At 36.4% G+C, this 20,686-nt stretch overlaps 2 protein-coding genes and 2 non-coding genes across 4 annotated transcripts; 2 read left to right on the forward strand and 2 right to left on the reverse strand.

Moving 5' to 3' along the window:
* Window positions 1-206: 206 nt before the first annotated feature.
* LOC100242116 (O-fucosyltransferase 10) lies at window positions 207-9,799 on the forward strand. Its single transcript, XM_002284363.4, has 10 exons — window positions 207-908; window positions 2,154-2,244; window positions 2,423-2,490; window positions 3,257-3,345; window positions 4,188-4,385; window positions 4,634-4,838; window positions 4,955-5,122; window positions 7,574-7,741; window positions 8,772-8,962; window positions 9,306-9,799. The coding sequence occupies exons 1-10, from the start codon at window positions 543-545 to the stop codon at window positions 9,517-9,519; spliced, it is 1,758 nt and encodes a 585-aa protein (XP_002284399.1). The 5' UTR covers window positions 207-542; the 3' UTR covers window positions 9,520-9,799.
* An 812-nt stretch (window positions 9,800-10,611) lies between these two features.
* LOC100247249 (pentatricopeptide repeat-containing protein At4g08210) lies at window positions 10,612-14,629 on the forward strand. Its single transcript, XM_010665945.3, has 4 exons — window positions 10,612-13,601; window positions 13,752-13,806; window positions 13,979-14,046; window positions 14,154-14,629. Exon 1 carries the CDS (start codon window positions 10,995-10,997, stop codon window positions 13,065-13,067), a length of 2,073 nt encoding a protein of 690 aa, XP_010664247.1. The 5' UTR covers window positions 10,612-10,994; the 3' UTR covers window positions 13,068-13,601; window positions 13,752-13,806; window positions 13,979-14,046; window positions 14,154-14,629.
* A 1,646-nt stretch (window positions 14,630-16,275) lies between these two features.
* Window positions 16,276-16,471, reverse strand: LOC132253318 (small nucleolar RNA U3). Its single transcript, XR_009465193.1, has one exon. It is a non-coding gene; the product is annotated as a small nucleolar RNA U3 (small nucleolar RNA).
* Window positions 16,472-17,619: 1,148 nt separating this feature from the next.
* On the reverse strand, window positions 17,620-17,831 carry LOC132253317 (small nucleolar RNA U3). Its single transcript, XR_009465192.1, has one exon. It is a non-coding gene; the product is annotated as a small nucleolar RNA U3 (small nucleolar RNA).
* Window positions 17,832-20,686: the final 2,855 nt, after the last annotated feature.

The following is a 20,686-nucleotide window of genomic DNA, read 5'->3' on the forward strand; positions in this document are numbered from 1 at the left end:
GTGATTTTATAAAATATTTTTAATATTTTTAATTTTTTATTATTTAAATATTAAAAATACTAAAACGTTTTCTAAAATTGCACTCTTTAAGTTATCTTAAATGGTTAAACTAACCGCAAAGTTACCAACCATTTTCTTCCGTTACGAATGGGGTAGCTCTTTTTGTGAAATAAAAAAGACGATCGGAGAAGGTCAATACCTAACGAAATTACCTAATGAAATATTCGCACCGCCAAGCCGACTCTCACCACTCGGCGCTACAGTCCCTCCTCCTATCGTACTTGTCTCTGCAACTCTATCTCTCTCTCCTACTTTTTCTCTGAAGAAGGAAAAAGAAAAGGATAAAGAAGTAAAGAACAATTCCATGAAAACAAAAACAGAGATACTTACCTCATACACCCATAAAAATCAAAACCCAACTTTATCAGTTATCACTCTCCCACCGAAATATCTCTAACAAATTCTTCACTGTCTCTGTTTTCTTTCTCTAAGATCTTTCTTCACCTTCTCTCTTGCATGGCTTCAACCGTTCTACTTCAGCCATGAAATCCAAGAACCATCATCAGCCAACCCCCGTCTGCAATGGCAACACTAGCGAAAGCAGCTCACCGAGTCCGCCACCCTCGCCTCGCCGGCACTCTGCTGTGCCCCATTGCCGCCGGCTGCTCCGCTCCAAGACTTTTTCTCAGTCCCGCCGTGAGAGCTCCGTCGCCGGCATTATTATTCGGCGTGGTCTTCGGTACTTCCTGCTTCTGCCTCTGTTCTACATCTCTGGACTGCTCATGTGCGTGGGTCCCTTCTCTGGTCTTGTGTGGCAGGCTCCTCTCCCTGGTTCAGTCTACCGTAGCCACGAGATCTTTGAGAAGCTTTGGCACGAAATTGAATCCGATAATTCCTCAGCTATTGAGGTTGGGATAATGGGTTTCTTTCTTTTCCTTCTGGATCGTCATTTTCTTGTGTTTTTCTGTTAACTCGTGGGGATGGGGGGTGTGGTGGGGCGGAGAGAGAAACAAGATGAAAGTAAAATTCGGGACTCGAGAAAACCAAGGGAAAAGAAAACAAAAGGAAAAAGATCTTCACAAAGCATAGCTCAACGCTTGGGAAAAAAACATGGTTCAAAATGCTATTTTCAATTCTTGCCCTCTGTTTTCTCAGAAACCAAACAGATGGTTCATCTTCTAAGAAAAGTGTTCGTTCGTTTTTGCATATGGGGCTAGGGAGAGTTCAATGAATTGCATGTTTATGATCATAATGTTTGAATCTTGCTATCAGTTCCTAACGTGCAGCTCAATAAAAATACCTGTAGAAATGCCCTGCTAATTTACCGATTCTGTATTAAAATTAACATTTGCATACTTTTCCTAACCACGTCTGGTTTGGTAGCTTAGAGTCAGTGTGAAAAGGACTAGAACGCAAAGACTTGAAAACATCCACTTCACCGTATCCCGATAAAATACATTAATTATTTCATTTTCCCTGATAATTTATTTGTAATCAAATCAGGCACTCTGGGTTGTATTTGTTTTAATTGAAAACAACAGATATTGAAAAACGAAAGTTATGATGTTGTTGGATGAGGTTTATATTAGCATAACTGTGTCCTTATTAGAACATGTTATATCATTAAATGGAATATGCTTTTTTGCTCTTATGTTCGAAAAATCGCCCAAATAATATATTGTGTGTGGCTACAATTAGCCTATTTCCTAGAATGGTAAAGTCACAAAATAAAGGCAGGCAGGCTAGGAAGCCATTTTTTGTGGCACCAAGTGCTGGGTTTTTGGATCCATTACAGAACTTTCCACTGGTACCAGTGGGGAGCCTAAGGAATTTAGATTATACACTGAGAAGACAACATAAGAGGAAAAGTTCTGGTTGTTCTGATAGTTTGATTGATAACTAGACATAATTGACTCTAATCCCAAAGGGAGATTTTGTATTTGAGATACTTCTATCTAGCCAGGAAGATGGCGGTGGTAAAATTATCATGGATTTTTGAAAGTAAGGTTTGATACCAAAAAGAGAGAATTCTCTCTGATGGGGGTGTTTTGTTTCTTTGTACTCATTTTAGTTGTATGACATATTTTATTGATTGTGTATGATGTGTGATATCTCTATGATAGCTTGTGATGATAAGCTGTTTCTTGTTGCAGTTGTCTTCTGTATGGAGATACAATAGGAGGCTGAAAGAGCAGAAACCTTGTCCAAACACAAGCTATAGACACCATTTTGCTACAAAACGTGGTATATAACTAATTGTGACAGATATTGTAGTTTGATCACACAATTCTCCAAGTTTTCTTATATGAGATTATAGATTTGGGTTCTGGGAAGTGCTATTACACATCTTTTTATGTTAATGCACTAGAAGGAAAATAGCTTGGTCTTGTATGATGAATTGACATTTCCCACTGAATCTCAGAGTCGCCTGACCCTAGTGGCTACTTGATTGTTGAGGCTAATGGCGGCCTTAATCAACAGCGCTCATCGGTATGCATTTCTTTTAGGACTTGTAACAGCTTGTTCAAACTTGTTATTCTAATGCATCTGAGCATGATATGTTTGTTCATTTTTAGTCCATGTTTTCCTTAAAATGCTTCATCATCTCTGTTTTTATTCTTCCTCATTTTGAATCACCAGATCTGAATTTCTGGGAAGTGGTGCTATGTTGCTAAATAGCTATGCACACTGTTGCATTCTTATGAATAAGGGGAATCTTTCCAGAATGGCAGACTCTCAAAATGGCGTTGCAACATTTTCATACAGTTGATGAGACAGATTTTAAATGTCAATCAAACTTCCATCACTAGGGAACGTATGTCACTCATGGAGGCTTGTGGCCATCTAAGACCACAGATTAGACATTTGAATTATTCCTTAATTGTCAAAATCTTAAATATAAACAAAATACATTGACAGTAGAAAAAAGCAATACAGGAAATAATACAAATGATGGTTCATTAGTCCTATTAAAGTACTAAGAGCATCTCCATATAATCCCTTCCCTAAACTGTTTTGTGCAACTGTACTTGCAAATTTGTAACCTTAGTTATTTTTTTTTCTTTTTGCCTCACTATGTTTAAACTGAGAGATGATGGAAAAAAAATGAGGAATTTTATGACTATATGTGTTTTCTTTCTATTATCTGTATACTTCGAAACTAAACAGAGCAATAATGCCTGCCTGAATGATACCCACCTTTATTTTCAATACGTGAATATAGAACTTAATCTTAATGCTCAACAATTTTTTGCAGATCTGCAATGCAGTGGCTGTAGCTGGGCTTTTGAATGCAATACTAGTCATTCCTCACCTTGATTTTCACAGTGTTTGGGTGGATCCAAGGCAAGTTACTAAACTATTTTTCTCAGGTCCTAATTTTATTTCTCAACTCCAGTAGAAAGGTAATCTACTGATGACTAGTTTTAAGAGTCATGCTTATCTACAAAGGTATATTCAACATAAATAAATCATCTTCTTGCACTTAAGAAACTTTTAAACAGGTGAAGCCAGGAAATATCCTAGATTATCTCAAGAACTGTAGATGAGGGCTTATACAGTATGTTTCTAGTTTATATTTGTATTTTTATGAATGTTTTTGTTGTTTTTTCAATTGTTTATGATTGGGAAGATCCATCTGCAATGATAACGGTTACCCACTCATTTTGATTTATCAGAGACATGGCTGAACTTTCATAGTACATTTGCAGTTGTACTACATGATTTGAGAAGGCTATTATGAGAGGCTCAAAGCTGATTTGTACTACATGATCTCTTTTTTAGCTTATGTTTTTTATTTTATGGTTAAGGAGGACCAAATGCTGGTCCTGCTGCCAAATTTACAGAGCCAAATGTGATAACATTTGCATACTCGTGAATCAAAAAGTTTATATTCTCTCTGTCCTTGTTATTTGCCTAACCTGCCTTAAAGTTTGGCCTGAAATAGAACAAAATATTATTGTGTTTGGAGCTAAAGCAAGGGTGGTTGGTAGATGTGTAGTCCCAGATAAAATGGCCTAGCCTAGCACATCTATCCAAAAGATGCCAGAATGAACTGATGAAAGAAGTATTCATGGCAAGCATAATAAATTTGATTCCTTTATCTCCTTACTCTGTATGATTTTATTTTTAAGTATACCTGTGTACTTTTCGCTCTCTAACTTCAACTATATTCATTTGTTTTACAGTGAGTTTGGGGATATTTATGATGAGGACCATTTCATAACCACCCTCAAAGGGTTTGTAGAAGTGGTCCAGGAGCTACCGGAGGTAGTGATGGAAAGATATGATTACAACATTACTAATATACCAAACATTCGAATTGAAGCTTGGGCTCCTGTAAGTTATTACTTGGAAGAAGTTTATCCAGTCTTACGCAAGCAAGGGTACATACTGAATCACGGTTTCTTCACTTACTTTATAACCTATCTTGTTCTCAATTGAATGGATATTGTGGAATACTTATATTGCCATAACCAATGATGTCAACAAAACGAAAAAAATAAAAATAAAAATTGTTTATTAGTGACCAAGTAATCCCCTTTGTTTCAGTTGTTCATCCATGTTTCTATAGCTTAAAATTTGTTCAAGCCCTGCATTGGGCTGTTTCTGATTGGTTACTTAATTGATGCAGAGTTATTCGCATAGCCCCATTTGCTAATAGATTGGCAATGAATGTTCCTCCTCGTGTTCAATTCCTGAGATGCTTAGCCAACAACGTAGCATTGAGGTTCTCTTTTCCTGTTTCAACTCTTGCTAGGAAATTAGTTAAACGAATGATTGAGAAGAGCTCAAGAACTGGTGGAAAGTATGTTTCTGTCCACCTTCGTTTTGAGGAGGTATTAATGGTTGTTTTCAATTTTTGTTCTTGGCAAGCTCTTGATATTTCTAATATTTTTTTTATTATAGTTTTAATGAATGGAAATTTTTTTGAGCATCTCTCTTCAACTTGTAGGACATGGTGGCCTTCTCATGCTGTCTATATGATGGAGGAAAAGCTGAAAATTTTGAAATGGACTTAGTTCGAGAAAAAGGGTGGAGGGGAAAGTTTAGGCGTAAAGACCGTTTAATTCAACCTGGTCTCAATCGAATTAATGGAAAATGCCCTCTAACTCCTTTGGAGGTATCCTAAATATCTACCTCTCATTGATTTTATATCTTTAAAATCTCAATTTTGTAGTATTTTTATGAATATTTTAGTTCTTCCATTTAACTCTTCTTCCTCAGTTCAATGTAGTGCAGTTTCTTCCATTAAGCCATAGGCCATACTCTATCTCTTGTGCAGCCTCAACCCTAGTTCTTGCTAGCTTTCCCCTTATGGAGTGCCTTTAAAGGGGATTTAGTTCAAGTTTAAGGTGCTATGAGGGCAAGAGGGGCCTCAACAAATTTGGTTTAAGGCCCACCAGGAAAGAAATTATGGACTATCTTTTGCCAAAAGATATTGCCATAAATTGGCTAAATAGTGGAAAAGGATTCTGCAGCTGACACAAGCAGTTCAATAAGGCTTTATTGGGTTAATTTTTCATATTTATTTATAGTTTTTTTTCCTTTGGAATAAGCTCATGGTGTTGGTAGTTTTCCCTTGGATATTTTCCCTATTATGCAAGCCTATACCATGGGGCTATCTGCTTTTGGTTTCAATTCTTTTATTGTGCATTATTTGTCCAAAATGTTTGCATGTTAAAAACAAATGTGCTTGGGTTCCAAGCTTCCATCTTCCCAGACCCTCACTTTGTTTTCTTTTAATTCTTTTCATGTCCCAAGTACAACAGACTCAACTGAATTGGGTAGTAACCTGGGAATTTCAGTTATCTAGGTTTTGGATTGTGTTAAACTGTTAGTATTGCATTTATATTTGCGCCTTTTGTTTTGTTCCAATGGGAGATATTTCCTTGCAGAAGACCCTACCTCTGTAATTAAGCTAATGTTTGATTTTGGTAGTTTAGAGCTTTGTTTATTTAATTAATAACTATTGAAGAATTTGTTGTTTTTGATTTTGAGTTCAGTTATAAAGTTTCTTCTGTGTTGGGAACCTTGGATTGCTACATTCCCATGTCCTAGATCATAGGGAGCATGCAAATCTATCATAGGCTCTCTAAATCTATCACAGCGGATAATAGGTATTAAAAAACAATATGGATACCATAGAAAACATGGATCTAGAGAATAAATCCACATACCTTTGATCCGAATGTCCCCGGATCAATTCCAATCGATGTAGATAACTCCATAGTCATAATGGATCTCATAAACACCATGATATTATGCCCGATGACTCTTGCTTGTGTCTAGGCATTGAGATGGTGGAGATCTCAAGGGTGGAGGCTAGAGTTCTCTCTCTAGACTGGATGGGAAAATGACAAGACTTGGAAAACCTAACCCCTAAAGGGGTATTTATAGGTTTCTTATTGGGCTTAAGTGATTTAAGCCCACCATGGGTTTGGGTCACTTAATCTAGCCCCATAAGGTTGCTAATGGATTAATTAATCATACAAGGTCTTAATTAATCAATTAACCCAGTCTAGACATACCATTCACTTATTCTTGTGCAACTTTGCATAATTACCAAAATACCCTTATGCACAAAAGTGAACTAATAACTCATCTAACCCTCGTAAACCATGCCATCAAGGAATATGAGCGGGACCACTGGGACCCATAAGTGTACTGGTTCCCTCATAATCAAATTCTGAAATTGACTCAACATTCTACTATAGAGAGTCAACTGCACATTAGTACCCTATGTATATTACAACGAGACACCAAGTTCTCGAGTTCGTGACCTACTATCTACTGCATACAGATTCTTTATGAATTGATATCCGTAATTTAATAAGGTAGTACTATCATCTATCAAGATTATCTCTCCAATCCTTAAGTTACAAATTTCACTCATTATGTGATCAATTGACATACTCTAACTCCAAGAAGCATATGTCAAATTAAAATAAAGGAATTAGCGTGGCCATAGATTTCATAATCATATCTTTTGGATCACCTAAGGGAATACATTGTTTCAATCCTATGAGTTGAATGCTCAAATTAATGTCAATACACCAAAATGATAGTAAGGGGATAGTTAAGTCCAACTTTGTTACATCATGTCTTACTTTAAGGGGCTCAATCCCAACATTTTGAACCTAGTAGAAGTTGTTTCAGCCATTTTTTCTTGCATGAGGAGAAATACATGCATCAGAATTATCTTTTATCTTTTTAACTCAATATTGCTGTCACTTTTCCTGTCATCATGGCAATAAAGGCTTTTAGGAAATTGGTTTCTGTTTTGTAGATTGATGTAACTACCAATTATCATTACTTTAAAATCTCAAACTAAGTTGAAGATAAATAATAGAATTTGACAATTAAAATTATGCATTTCTATGGTGTAGTAAGAATGTGATGCACCTTAATAGTCAATATTTGTTTACTTTTCTGGATGCAATTGGTTTCTTTGGATGTTTTTGTTCCAATTATGTCATGTGACTGTTCATATATTTTTGGAGTCCTTGCACTTACTCATTTGTCAAGGCAAATGATAACTCTTTGTTGTATATGTTTTTTTCTGTCAGCATAGGTAGGAATGATGCTACGGGGTATGGGATTTGATAACAACACTTCAATTTATTTGGCCTCTGGGAAAATATACCAGGCGGAGCGACATTTGGATCCTCTACTAAAGATGTTTCCCCTTCTCTATACCAAGGAGTCCCTTGCAACCTCAGATGAGCTTGCACCTTTTAAGGTAAATACTGTTTCTGGCTCTCTTGGAAAATGTCTGTTAGTGCGTATGTTGGATGGAGTTGACTCCATGAGCTGCCAAAGCAACTCATGTGACAAGAAACTAATCGTCATGATTGTTATGCCATATCCCCATTATTTGGGTCAGAAATATTAGTCAGTTTACTGTTCGTGTTGATAAAGAGCCTTTGTTTAAGCATAAGCCTGAAATCTTATAAATTTTCTTATTAATGCATCCACACCCTTCTCAACTATATGGCTCCTTCCCCTCTTAGAGCCTTTAACTTGCACTCATCCCTCACCACAACGTTCTTCGTTAGATGCAGGAGTGAACTTTGTTAAGTTGGCAAATCGTTCCACTGAATGCTATCCACCCTGGGCTTGGTCAAACCAGAATTTCATCCATTGCTCACCTACCTTTTGAACCTGGACTGGACAACGTTGCCCATTTTTCAAATTAGAAGTTCTGAAGTGTCCCTGCCATTGTCTTCTTTTGGCCAGACCTGTTCTTGGACTGTCTGACTAGAAGAATAAGTTTCACAAATTTGCCAGAGATTTATATGTGGACTTGGGGCAATGGTTGTCAGGAGCAGATAACAAATCAACCTGAAATCTTGGATTTTTGTGGGAGTTAACCTGGCTATAATTTTGATTAATTTTCTTTGGCATATAACAGCTTAATCCTTAAGCAACACAGGCATTTTGAAATTAGTATTTTAACTATCTTATGGCTTTTTTAAAAAAATAAAAAATAAAAAATCTCTATTTCTTTAACCTTTCATTTTTACAGAATCAGTAGAGCAATAGCATGTTACTTTAATCAGGAAAAACATGGTTTTTTTGTTGAACCAGGTTGAGGCAAATCTGGTCAGGCTGGTCTGCTCAATCATGTTTCTATTGCAATTATTTGATTTTCCTAGTTACTCTTCTGAGTGAACAGGTCAAATAATTATCAGAAAACAAGCAGAATCAAATTAGACTAAAACATTTAATCTAATCCCTTGCTTTAACTCCTATGTCCCTTTGGTTAATAGGGCTATTCTTCAAGGTTGGCTGCATTGGACTACACAGTATGTCTGTTTAGTGAAGTTTTTGTGACAACTCAGGGTGGAAACTTCCCCCATTTCCTGATGGGTCACAGGAGATTCCTCTTTGGTGGACATGCTAAGACCATTCAACCTGACAAGCGGAAGCTCGTTATTCTGCTGCAGGACATGGATATTAGGTAGTTTCCTTTCTCTCTGTCTTCACTCTAAATTATCTGCCCACAGGCATGCATGATTGTGTCTGTTAGGACAATGCTATTTCTAGAATTGTTTTCGTCCAAATGATACATAAGACACCATGTCTTAACACTTCAACAGAACATCTTGAAAGCAAAACTAAAACTAAAGTCAGAGAACCTTGAATAGAAGTCCATACTTTTTCCTATATCCATGACAGTAAATAAAAAATAAGCACTTGTATCGGTGAAAGCCTCAAGGAAGTGTGAAAAGGTCCTCGTTACATGCTACGAAACTAAAGAAGTTTGATTCTAAAATCCCTACTTATGCTCTATCCTCCTGCAGTTGGAAAGCTTTCAAGAATGAGATGGAATCAATGCTTATCGAGAGTGATCGGAAGGGGATGAATGTACCCAGAATTAAAAAGTCCAGAAGAAAGTCTTCCATCTATACCTACCCTTTGCCAGAATGCAGGTGTCTCCTGGAATCACAAAACTCAACAATCAAATTTACTCATACTACCCACATGCTTGATGATGAGGCTGAATCCGTGGTATAAAGAACACACAGCATGCTTCAGCAGCTTTCTTCTGTGCAGAACCATAGACATTGTACTTTATCTGGCCTTGATCCCTCTTTGATTTTTCTTAAGCCCCTGTTAAGTGTGGAACCTGTGATGCAAAGGCAGGTAAGTCATTGCAGTTGTACAGGTGAGAGATGCGGGTTTCCAATTTTGGCCTAATGGGGAATTCTTGGGTTGCTGCCCTTGTGAAGGTTATGAAACTATTTTTCTACACCTACATATATGTATATATAAATGGTTTAAGTCATTAATCTAAGTATCTGCTAGAGAATGAACACATTCAAAAAAATACTTAATGTAATGTCATTTGCACTCTAACCTCTTTTAACAGGAAAATAAGATTAAAATAAAATAAATTCAAAAAATCAAATTCCAGTTTTCAAAATAATAAGGGCATGATTGCCATTGTACTTGAAATATATATATATATATATATTATAAATTTGTTCTTAAAACATGCTTTTAGAACAAATTTGAGGTATTTTTAGAGAGATTTAAATAATAATAAAAGGATGGAGAATATTTTTAAAAATGCTATATTATATATAAATATGCACCAATTGAATGGAGAATAAATCAAGAAAATTATTATTTTTTATTCGGAGCACCATACTGAGTATAACAAACCATAAGGTAGCCGTCTTAGGGCAGTAATATGAGTTAATCTTATCGAGGCCGTGCTCTTGAGAACATGCTCATATGGCCGTATTTACAAAAGCACGACTACATGACCATGCTCTCGATAACATGATTATATGACTCTGCTCTGGATAACATGACAAGACAATTTCAAAGAATATTCTTATATTAGGTACAGTTATCTTCTTAAGTAATCACCCAGTAGAGAATAAAAATCAAGTAATGTTTTAGAAACAACTAAGTTAAAATTCAGAGTGAGAATACTAAATGAAATTTTATTCCTTAAAATAATCAAAAAGTGCTTTTAAGAATTATCTTAAAAAATTATTTATTGTTTTCCAAATTTTAATTGATTTAGGTCATGGTTAAAAGAAGGTTTTCTCACTTGGAAGAATAAATTAATGTGGGTTTTTTACTTTTTCCTTCTTTTTTTTTTTTTTTTTTTTTTTTGAGGTTTAAAGAAATTTTATCAAATATTATTTTTACTTTTTTTATTTATTATTTCCGTTCATTTTCCCTCTCATTTAACTTTAAAATAAAGGAGGCATATAGATCAATAAAATTAAGCCGATTATGCTTATTGAAGGGACAAGGATGTTTTATTCAAGAGAAGTGAAGCTGAAGCTGAAGCTTTGCCTTGAAGGAGAAATACGAGAGCCAGTGCGGATTAGCAGACATTAAAATCTTGCGTTTCAGGCTTATGCAGTTGGTGTCTTTCCATCTCAAGGCTTCGAGTTTTGAAGCCTTGAAAATTGTCATGCCGTTGAAGGTCTTGTACAGATCGATTTACTAGCTCGCCTCCATGGGCAATCATGGACTTGCATCGAATAGTGAGTGTTATACGCCAGTGTGGCCGATTCCGAGCTTTTCGACATGGAAGATCACTTCATGCTCACATAATCAAACTCGGGGTTTTCAATGACGTGTTTTTTGCCAATAATTTGTTGGCCATGTACGTTGATATCTCTCTTTTGAAAGATGCTCGAAGACTGTTTGATGAAACGCTAGAAAGAAATGTTGCTACATGGACCACAATGATCTCTGCATATTCCAGTAGTGGGAGGCCCGATACTGCTCTCAAATTCTATGTGCAGATGTTAGAGTCCAAATCAGAGACACCAAATGGGTTCCTGTACTCTGCAGTTCTAAAAGCGTGTGGTCTCGTGGGTGATCTTGAATCGGGTAAATTGATCCATGGAAGAGTTTTTAGAGCTAATTTAGGGTTTGATACTGTTTTGATGAACACCCTTTTGGATATGTATGTGAAATGTGGGAGTTTGAGTAGTGCCCGGAAAGTTTTTGATGATATTTTGTGTCCTAGTTCAACTTCGTGGAATACTATGATTTCAGGGTATGGTAAAGAAGGTTTGATGGAGGAGGCTGTGAATTTATTTTATCAAATGCCAGAACCAGATACTGTGTCTTGGAATAGCATTATTGCTGGTTTTGGGTGTAAAGAAAGTTTGGGTGCTTTGAGATTTGTGTGTATGATGCACCGGAAAGGGCTTAAGTTGGATGGATTTACATTTTCTTGTGCTCTTAAGACCTGTGGTTGTTTCCAGTTGTTAGTTATGGTGAAACAGATTCATTGTTACGTCAATAAATCAGGTTTTGGATCCTGCTGTTTTACTGCATCTGCTCTGGTGGATTCATATTCCAACTGCAATGAATTGGATGAAGCAATAAAAATGTTTGATGAATATTCATGCTGCAGTGCCTCTATTCTTGATTGTTTGCCACTTTGGAATTCTATGCTTTCTGGGTATGTTGTTAATGAACAAAATAGCGCTGCTATCAATCTGGTCTCACAAATTCATAGCTTGGGTGCACATGTTGACTCATTCACTTTTGGCAGTGCTTTAAAGGTCTGTATCAACTTGCAGAACTTTAGACTTGGGCTCCAAGTCCAAGGATTGGCTGTCACTAGTGGGTATGAGTTAGACTATGTTGTTGGAAGCATTCTTATTGATCTCTATGCAAACGATGGGAAAATTAAAGATGCATTAAGATTGTTTTACAGGCTTCCAGAGAAAGATATTGTGGTTTGGTCCAGTTTAATCTCTTGGTGCACTAAGATGGGACTAAACTCATTGGTTTTTTCACTGTTCAGGGATATGGTTAATTTGGATATTGAAGTTGATCAGTTTATTATCTCAAGTGTTCTGAAGGCTTGTTCAAGCCTAGTAGGGCTTGGGAGTGGTAAACAGGTCCATTCCTTTTGTGTAAAGAGCGGGTATGAATCAGAGAGGATAACAGTAACATCTCTAATTGACCTGTATGCAAAATGTGGTGAAATTGAGGATGGATTAGCTTTGTTTTATTGTACTTCAGAAAGAGATACTGTGTGTTATACAGGGATCATTATGGGATGTGGGCAAAATGGGAGAGCAATGGAAGCAGTTGGGTTTTTCCAAGAGATGATAGAGTTGGGGCTAAAACCAAATGAAATAACTTTTCTAGGTGTTCTTTCTGCCTGTAGACATGCTGGTTTAGTGGAAGAAGCATGGACTATTTTTAAGTACATGAAAACTGAATATAAAATGGAACCCCACATAGAGCATTACTATTGCATAGTTGAGCTTCTGAGTCAAGCTGGATGTTTCAAAGAGGCTGAAGAATTGATTGCTGAAATGCCTTTTGAGCCTGATCAGACCATATGGAACTCCTTGCTTGGGGCCTGTGGAACTCACAAGAAGACTGAACTGGTTAATTTTATTGCTGAACGTCTTCTAACAACCTTACCTGAAGACCCGTCAATTCTCGTTACACTTTCGAATGTTTATGCTACTTTGGAAATGTGGGATGATTCAAGAAAAATGAGAGAAGTAATCAAGAAAGTGGGCATGAAAGAAGCTGGGAAAAGCTGGATTCAGATAAAAAGTTAAGAAATCCTTTCGTTGCATGGTACAATTGAAGATTCCATAAACTAAAGTTCAAATTACATAATTCAAGCAAACAGAGAGGAATGATAAAGGAAGTGGGCATGAAAGAAGCTGGGAAATGCTGGATTCAGATCAAAAGTTGAAAAATCTTTCTTCATTGCATTTCATGGCACAATTGGATATTGTATAAACTAAAGTTCAACAGTTGCATAGTGTCTTGAGACATGTAAGTAACTGTTGTACTTGTGAAGCTAAGGCTCCACACATTATAAGGGACTGGACCATCTAATTTCCATGCCTGAGATGCCAAAACATCATCATATATTTGGCAATCAGAGGGATCTCGAGAGGGATGTAGTCCTTGATGACAATGTTTGGAGCCATGTTGCTTTTACTTTATGGGGTTTCCAGAAAACTTCCTTTCTTTGGTTGAGCCTACTGCTCTATCTAATGCTGCGTTTGATTGCTGCCTCAAGGTTGAAGTTTGGATCCCAGCCAATATCACCAATCATCTTTTTTTTAAGAGACAGAAAAGAGGTGAAAGAAAAAAAGTGCCTTCCGACCCTACTCTTACTTTACCACTCAATGATTTCTTATATTTTTCTTCATTTTTCCCCTTCAGGGATGTACTTGAACCAATAATTTTCTGTCCTCTTTTGTTACATGTTATTCTCATTTATTTTGCAGGTCACTGATACTATTTCTACATTGTTTGCAAAGATGGATGCTTTTGATGGTCCAGGTTTGTGAAATTTCTTCAACCAGTTGGAACATCTTTGTGCCCAAACATGTTTTCCTGTAAAAACATTATGATTTTGGCTTGCTGACAATTATGGCTTTTGTTAATACAAAAACAACTTGAAGTTCCTTCATAGAACCTTGAATTACAACTGAGAAGCTCTCATATTTTCCAGAGGAATGAAAATTTACCTCATCAATAAGAAGAAGATAGAAAGCGCAGGCCACTGCATTGACAACTTAGGTATTCTACAGCTCCTCTTACGTAGAACCATTGGTAAACCCATTATTTTTGTGTAAAGTCAGAAATCTTATGATGATATAACTGACAAATATATACATAATATTCAGCACTGTACAGAGTTTATATGGACTTTTGGTGGGACAGAGATGGAGTCAACATCTGGTGCTATGGTAAATAGTTTGGTGCTGTCAAGTGTGAAATGCAGAAGTTTGAGTCTCAAGGATTGCTAAGCAGGGTGAAGGCTAGGACCATATCCAGCTCAGCTCAACCCTTCCAGGACCTTATATTGCCAGAACCTGCCCTGGTTAATAGTATTTTGATAAGGGGAGTAGAGGTTATTGGGTTTTCCTAAAGCATGATGAAATTGGGATTGAATCTGAGTGAAACAGCCTATCTAATTATTCTTTCTGCCTGAATTCATGCTGGTTGGTCAAAAAAGCATGGACCATGTTAAGTCCTTGAAAAATCAGCATGGGCCAAAACCTTGGCGAAAGTTGTTATTTAATGATGGTATTCTTGGTCGAAACTGAAAGTTCATAGAGAAAAATAAGATTTTAGACCACACAAATGTCTTAATGTTAAACTGATGAGGCATGTTATTAGACAATGGAAGAGAGTGATTGAGTAGTAATAAGACATGAAGCAAGGATATCAAACAACCAGTATCCTTATGAAAGCTATTTTACTTCTTGGCAATTGGTGAAAAGGTTTAGAGATAAGTAAGACCTTCATGTAGTAACTATTGTTTCATGATTAGACAACATTAGAGGGTGCTTAAAATAGTAATCTAGTGGCTTTTCATAAGGGAAAAAATGTTATCAGATTAATTGATTTCGATGAAGAACATAAATGATGATGCAGTAATTTATGTGATTAAGAACACTTAGGTGGTGTTTGTTTTTTTACTTAATTCTAAATAGAACCTTAATGTTTAATAGCGTTAATAATTAGGTTGTTTGTTTTTGTAGTATTTTATTTTTATTAAGTATTAAAAAGTAAAAAAAAAATCAATATATTATTTTTTCTATTTAGAAAAAACTATATATTTTGGTTTTTTTATTTAGTAATGGAAGAGAGTGATTGAATAGTAATAATCACTCTCTAATATTTTTTTTTTTATTTAGAAAATACAATCACTCTCTAATAAGACACAATTATCTTATTCTCTAATATTCGTTCGATCAAACTAGCTCGCATAGAAGTAAGCAAATCTCAATAGTAAGATGAAGTGAATGGAATTCAGCTTTTGTAAAACTAGAAAAGTAGAAAGAGAAACAAAGAAATACCGAAAATTGAAGTGTAAAGATACGCAAAAGTAAACTTTTTTATTGCCTTGTATTAATTACGTGAAGAAGGCTCAACCATGACAGGTAAAGATGATCTTTTTCTAATATTTTCTGAATTGATCATAGTCAAATTTGTTAAGGATTTTATAGAGGTCTCTGGTGTGTTGATTGATAATATTACCTAGTTCAGAAGCCCGATAATTTCAGGACTAAGTGTATTTAATATTCGGAAAACTAGGAAGAGAAATGAAGACATTAAAAGAGATGTTGAAATAATAATAGTTGAAGTATGAAGATATGTAAAAATTCCTTTTTCTCAAACAGGCAAAGCTGGCTGGGAACGATCCTCTGCCATTTTAAGATCCAAGGACCACCAAACTGTTCATTATTCTCTAATCACATGGTTATAATTCACCCAAACTGGGATGAGAAATGGAGAAATGATGACAATTGAAGTATGAAGAATGCAGAAGTATGTTTGCCTCAAGTGGAAAAAGGGAAGCATTGGGGGTCTGTCAGGTAACCATGTGACCATCCCATTCAGACAGAGCTGGCTGGGAACGATCCTCTACCATTGTAGTGACCCAAGGACCACCAAACTGTTCATTATACTCTAATCACATGGTTATAATTCATCCAAACTGGGAAGAGAAATGGAGAAATGATGACAATTGAAGTATGAAGAACGCAAAAGTATGTTTGCCTCAAGTGGAAAAAGGGAAGCATTGGGGTCTGTCAGATAACCATGTGACCATCCCATTCAGACAGAGCTGGCCGGGAACGATCCTCTACAGTTGTAGTGACCCCCAAGGACCACCGAACTGTTCATTATACTCTAATCACATGGTTATAATTCATCCAAACTGGGAAGAGAAATGGAGAAATGATGACAATTGAAGTATGAAGAACGCAAAAGTATGTTTGCCTCAAGTGGAAAAAGGGAGGTCTGTCAGACAACCATGTGACCATCCCATTCAGACACAGCTGGCCGGGAACGATCCTCAAGGACCACCGAACTGTTAATCACGCTCTGATCACATGGTCACAATTCATCCACCAGACGTAGGTTCCTGTCTCCTTAGAACTCAAGGATACAGAGGTACGAGCCTATAGAACAGATCCTGTTCAAGTAAGGTCGTGCTTTCTAACCGTAACTCAGTGTTCTAAAATACCTCTACTTTCTTTTGTACGCTCTCGATGTGGGATTGTATCTATTCAGAAGCTTGTGCAGACTACAGAAGTAAGCTAGATATAAAGATGTTTTCTTATGTTTTTTTCTGTCATTTTATATATTCAAAACCAGACCAGAATGTTCTGAAAAGTCTGGCATACTTTAATTAATGTGTGGGTGGATGACAGACTAGTTGCATGGGCTTCCTTATTTTCTAAAATATTGCAAGTGGTGTTATAAAGTCGGGATATTTAATTACAAGTTGATAGAGAGACTGGATCATCTAACACGATACCTGAGATGAAAAACTTTGACAATGCGAAGGATCTCGAGGGGTTAATTCTTGATGATAGTATTTGGAGCAGCGTTACATTTACTGAATAGGTTTGCCAGAACACTTCCTTTCCTTCGGTTGAAACTTGGAACCCAGCCAATACAACCAATCAATTTGAATTTCAGAGATGGAAAAGGTGAAAGACATTAGAGTCCCTTCCAAGTCTACCTTTACTACTCAAATGATTTCTTCTTTTATCTTGTAACCGGAAGAGGTACCAACAGAAGTGGTGCATGCATTAGAAGAAGATGAATTAAGGGTTAATGCTTCTGATGAAATTTTGCTGAATTCCAATACCGAAACAGGGATTGCAGCGTATCTAAGCATTCAGGAGGAGGGCTTTGATTTGAATGAGAGTTCCGGCAATTTCGGGTTCTTATGATGTTAAAGATCAGAATATTGCATCAGATAATGTGGAAGAAACTGCTTTCAATTCTACATTGTTGGATGCTGCAAATTCTGCTGATGAGGATGAAAAGGTCAGGGAGGATTTGACAATTTTGAGATTGAAAACACAGGATCTTGAGCCAGTTGAGCCACCATCCACTAATGAGTGAAGTGAATATTGCCGGTGATGATTGGAGTCCAAAAAGTGATGTTGCTGAGCTTGTGGAAGAGAAATTGAGTCAGATGGAGAGCAAGATGGGTCGTAAAAGGACGGAGAAGAAACATCCGGGACTAAGACATGGAATAGGGATGTCAGAAAACCGGTATCCTTTCGTAAGGAAGATGAACTACGAAAGCTATTTCGTTGCTTGGGCGAAGTTGCAAAGTGTTTTTGTAGTCTGTCAGACAACCGCCTGATCATCCCAACCAGGGAAAGCTTGTTGGGAACGATCCTCTGCCGTTGCATGATCCGTGGACCATCTAACTGCTAATCACGCTCTGATCAAACGGTCTTAGTTCATCCACCAGACTGAAGTTCCTGTCTCCTTTGAACTCAAGGATACAGAGGTACGAGCCTATAGAACAGATCCTGTTCAAGTAAGGTCGTGCCCTTTGACACTATCCAACGCATCAAAATAACCGTTCCATTTTTTGTGAAGTCCCGATGTGGGACGGTGTGATGCTTGTCAGCGTGGTATAATATATAAACGTGACCTCCACCTTTAAACAGGATCACTCCGAACCGAGGTTGGTTTATAAATGCAGTCTTTATGGCGTGTTTGATAATTATTTTTAATAATAATTTTCTATTTTTTAAAATAAAAAAAATTAGAAAACATATTTAATTATCAAAAGCTGTTTTTATTTTCATAAAACAGAAAAAAAAATGTTTTCATATAACATTTTTTTTAGTTATTTTCACTTATTTTTTAGAGCTAATTTAAAGAATAATTATACAAACATATATAAAGATTGAAAATAAAATTATGAATATAACAATTATTTTTAAAATATACTTAAAAATATTAAAAATAATTTTATATTTACTTTTATTTTATAAAATATTATAAAACAGTTTTTAAAAATTATTCTTTAAAATTATTTTTTTATAATTATTTTCAAAAATAGTTATGACATATATTAATTTGGTTTCCTAAACATGTGGGTGATGATATCAACAGCAATGAGAGCTGTTCTACCTGTTGATCTTCTGTTTTATAAGTATGGTAGTCAATACTTATGCCCGGTTAATATTCCATGTGTAGAACCAGATTTAAATTTACTGGCAAAATTTAAAATAATATAACTACAAAAGTAATATGACGAAGATATTTTATCAGACAAATAAAATAATAATATATTTCTCATTTTATTTTTTATTTTTTTAATTAATATTTTTATAACCTTATTATAATAAGCTAAAATTTAATATTTTGGAAAAGTTTCTTTTTACCATGCCTAATCCCAAAAGAATAAATAAATAAAAAATAGAAAATCTTTACAAATTTGAAAATATTTAGAAGTTTATCCATTTCCTGTGTAGTTCTCAAAATGCTCTCTTTAGCCTGTCATTCATTTGTTTAATATCCACCTAAGATTATAATTCTATGTTACAGAATTATCAAAGCTCTTCTTGCTTTTATTCATTAGTTGAAATACCAAATGGCCAAAGTCAAGATGCTGCCTTTTATAGGCCCAACCACCAAAGCCCGTTATAAAATGGGCTCCACTGTCAATCCAATGGAGCCTTTGATTCATGTTCTGAAGGCCAATAGTCAGATGTTATGGAGTTTAGCACTTTGAGCCTTCTATTCAATTTACTCGGAATTAATTGTTGCTAAAAAAATGGGTTCTACTTTCATAGTTTCCATCACAGTTAGACGAGAGAAATTTAAACTTCATTATCTAGGTTTCATTTCCTCTTCCTTTTCAGAGAAATACATAGTCCCGGCAACCATCCATGTTCCCAGCGAATTGACCCTGACCCTGACCCTGACCCAACAGAGTGCACAAACATGGGTGGGTCCAACCAACTCTACTCATTGTCCCTGTTAATTGCAGCGCAAGACCACACCCATGCTTCTGCCAGTTCGCTGCTCTCAAGCTACGTTGCTTTCTCCTGCATCCGCCATTTTCTTCCTCCATAGTCCACATTATCGACTGTGTATTGACCTTCTTTTTGAGCCCATGGTCCATGGCTCCACCCCCCTTTCCCTCCTTTCTATGGCTTCAAGTAAAGGTACTGCAGAAAAGCTATATAGTCAGATCAGATGAAACAAGTTGTTTTGGCCCCATTTATTTGGCGCCAAACTCAACTCCCTTCCCCAACCGACCGGGTCATGATTACATATGCACGTCTGTCCCCGCCATTTTTAACTCAGGTAAGCTACTAGGGTAAAAGAAATTGTTGCGTACTTGTCATGAAAGGGTTCAACATGCTTTTGACGAGATGAATTTTTAGAATGATTTCAGAATGTTTAAAATTAAATTTGGAATCCTGACTCAAATTATTGGGCAATCAGTATCAAGACCTAATTCTATGGAGGAGAGATTTCATCCTGACTCAAACCAGAATGCAGATTGCCCTGCAACATTGTGAAAAGTATTTCTTATTCAAATTAAAAACACTTACCAACCCACACGGGAAATGAATATGGACCGCATAAGCTTCTTGAAATGTGAGATATAAAGCCCATCCTGTAAGATAGGCTGAGAGCGTACAAGCCAATGGAACGGATTTGGAATGTCGAGGTATAAACATGGGCTGGGGAGTCATTATAGGGAAATGATGATGATGATTTATATTTATACATTTTACATGGTTAATGAAAGAACCGATATTACAACCAGCTGGTGAAGCACTTGGAGCATTAATGGGGGTATTGGAGGATGGGAACTTTATATATTTTATATTACACAGTCTCCTTGGTGCGTTAACGCCATGCTGCATTGCTTAACTTTTGTAAACGCATCAGAAAGCAGAAATGATAAGACAATGAGTACAAAATAAGAGTCAGACACATCGTAAAACAAGGATGTAAGTTTAATGCAACATACCCACACATCAACAACACGCGCGACTGTAAGTCCAGGCTACAGTACAAACAACATCAGAGAACAGTTGTTACCACACCCCGTATGGAAGGAATATACTGTTCTTCTCCCCGGTTCCCACTGCCCAGACCAGTCTCAGAATGCAGTATTGATCAGTTTAATCACTTCAGTAGAGACCGCCCACTCTGCCAAACCTGAACCAATCCCTGCTTTCCCTCTAAATCATCATGTCCTCATAACATTAGGATCCAAAACATGCTGCTAAGAACATATCTTGATTTCATTATCCGATTCTTTTGTCCATCAAAATTAATCCTAATATGTCCTTTTGGTCCGTTGAGTACAGGACAGAGTGGGTACAACAGTAGGTTATTTAACTGCCAGTCGGCATTCATAGCCATATATATA

This window comes from Vitis vinifera, chromosome 18 (assembly GCF_030704535.1).
Source record: "Vitis vinifera cultivar Pinot Noir 40024 chromosome 18, ASM3070453v1".
Classification (NCBI taxonomy): domain Eukaryota; kingdom Viridiplantae; phylum Streptophyta; class Magnoliopsida; order Vitales; family Vitaceae; genus Vitis; species Vitis vinifera.

Coding starts and splice junctions, on each gene's coding strand:
- LOC100242116 (XM_002284363.4), top strand. CDS start 543: ATGAAATCCAAGAACCATCATCAGCCAACCCCCGTCTGCAATGGCAAC. Junction 909..2,153: donor ATAATTCCTCAGCTATTGAG/GTTGGGATAATG, acceptor TTCTTGTTGCAG/TTGTCTTCTGTATGGAGATA. Junction 3,346..4,187: donor AGTGTTTGGGTGGATCCAAG/GCAAGTTACTAA, acceptor TTTGTTTTACAG/TGAGTTTGGGGATATTTATG.
- LOC100247249 (XM_010665945.3), top strand. CDS start 10,995: ATGGACTTGCATCGAATAGTGAGTGTTATACGCCAGTGTGGCCGATTC.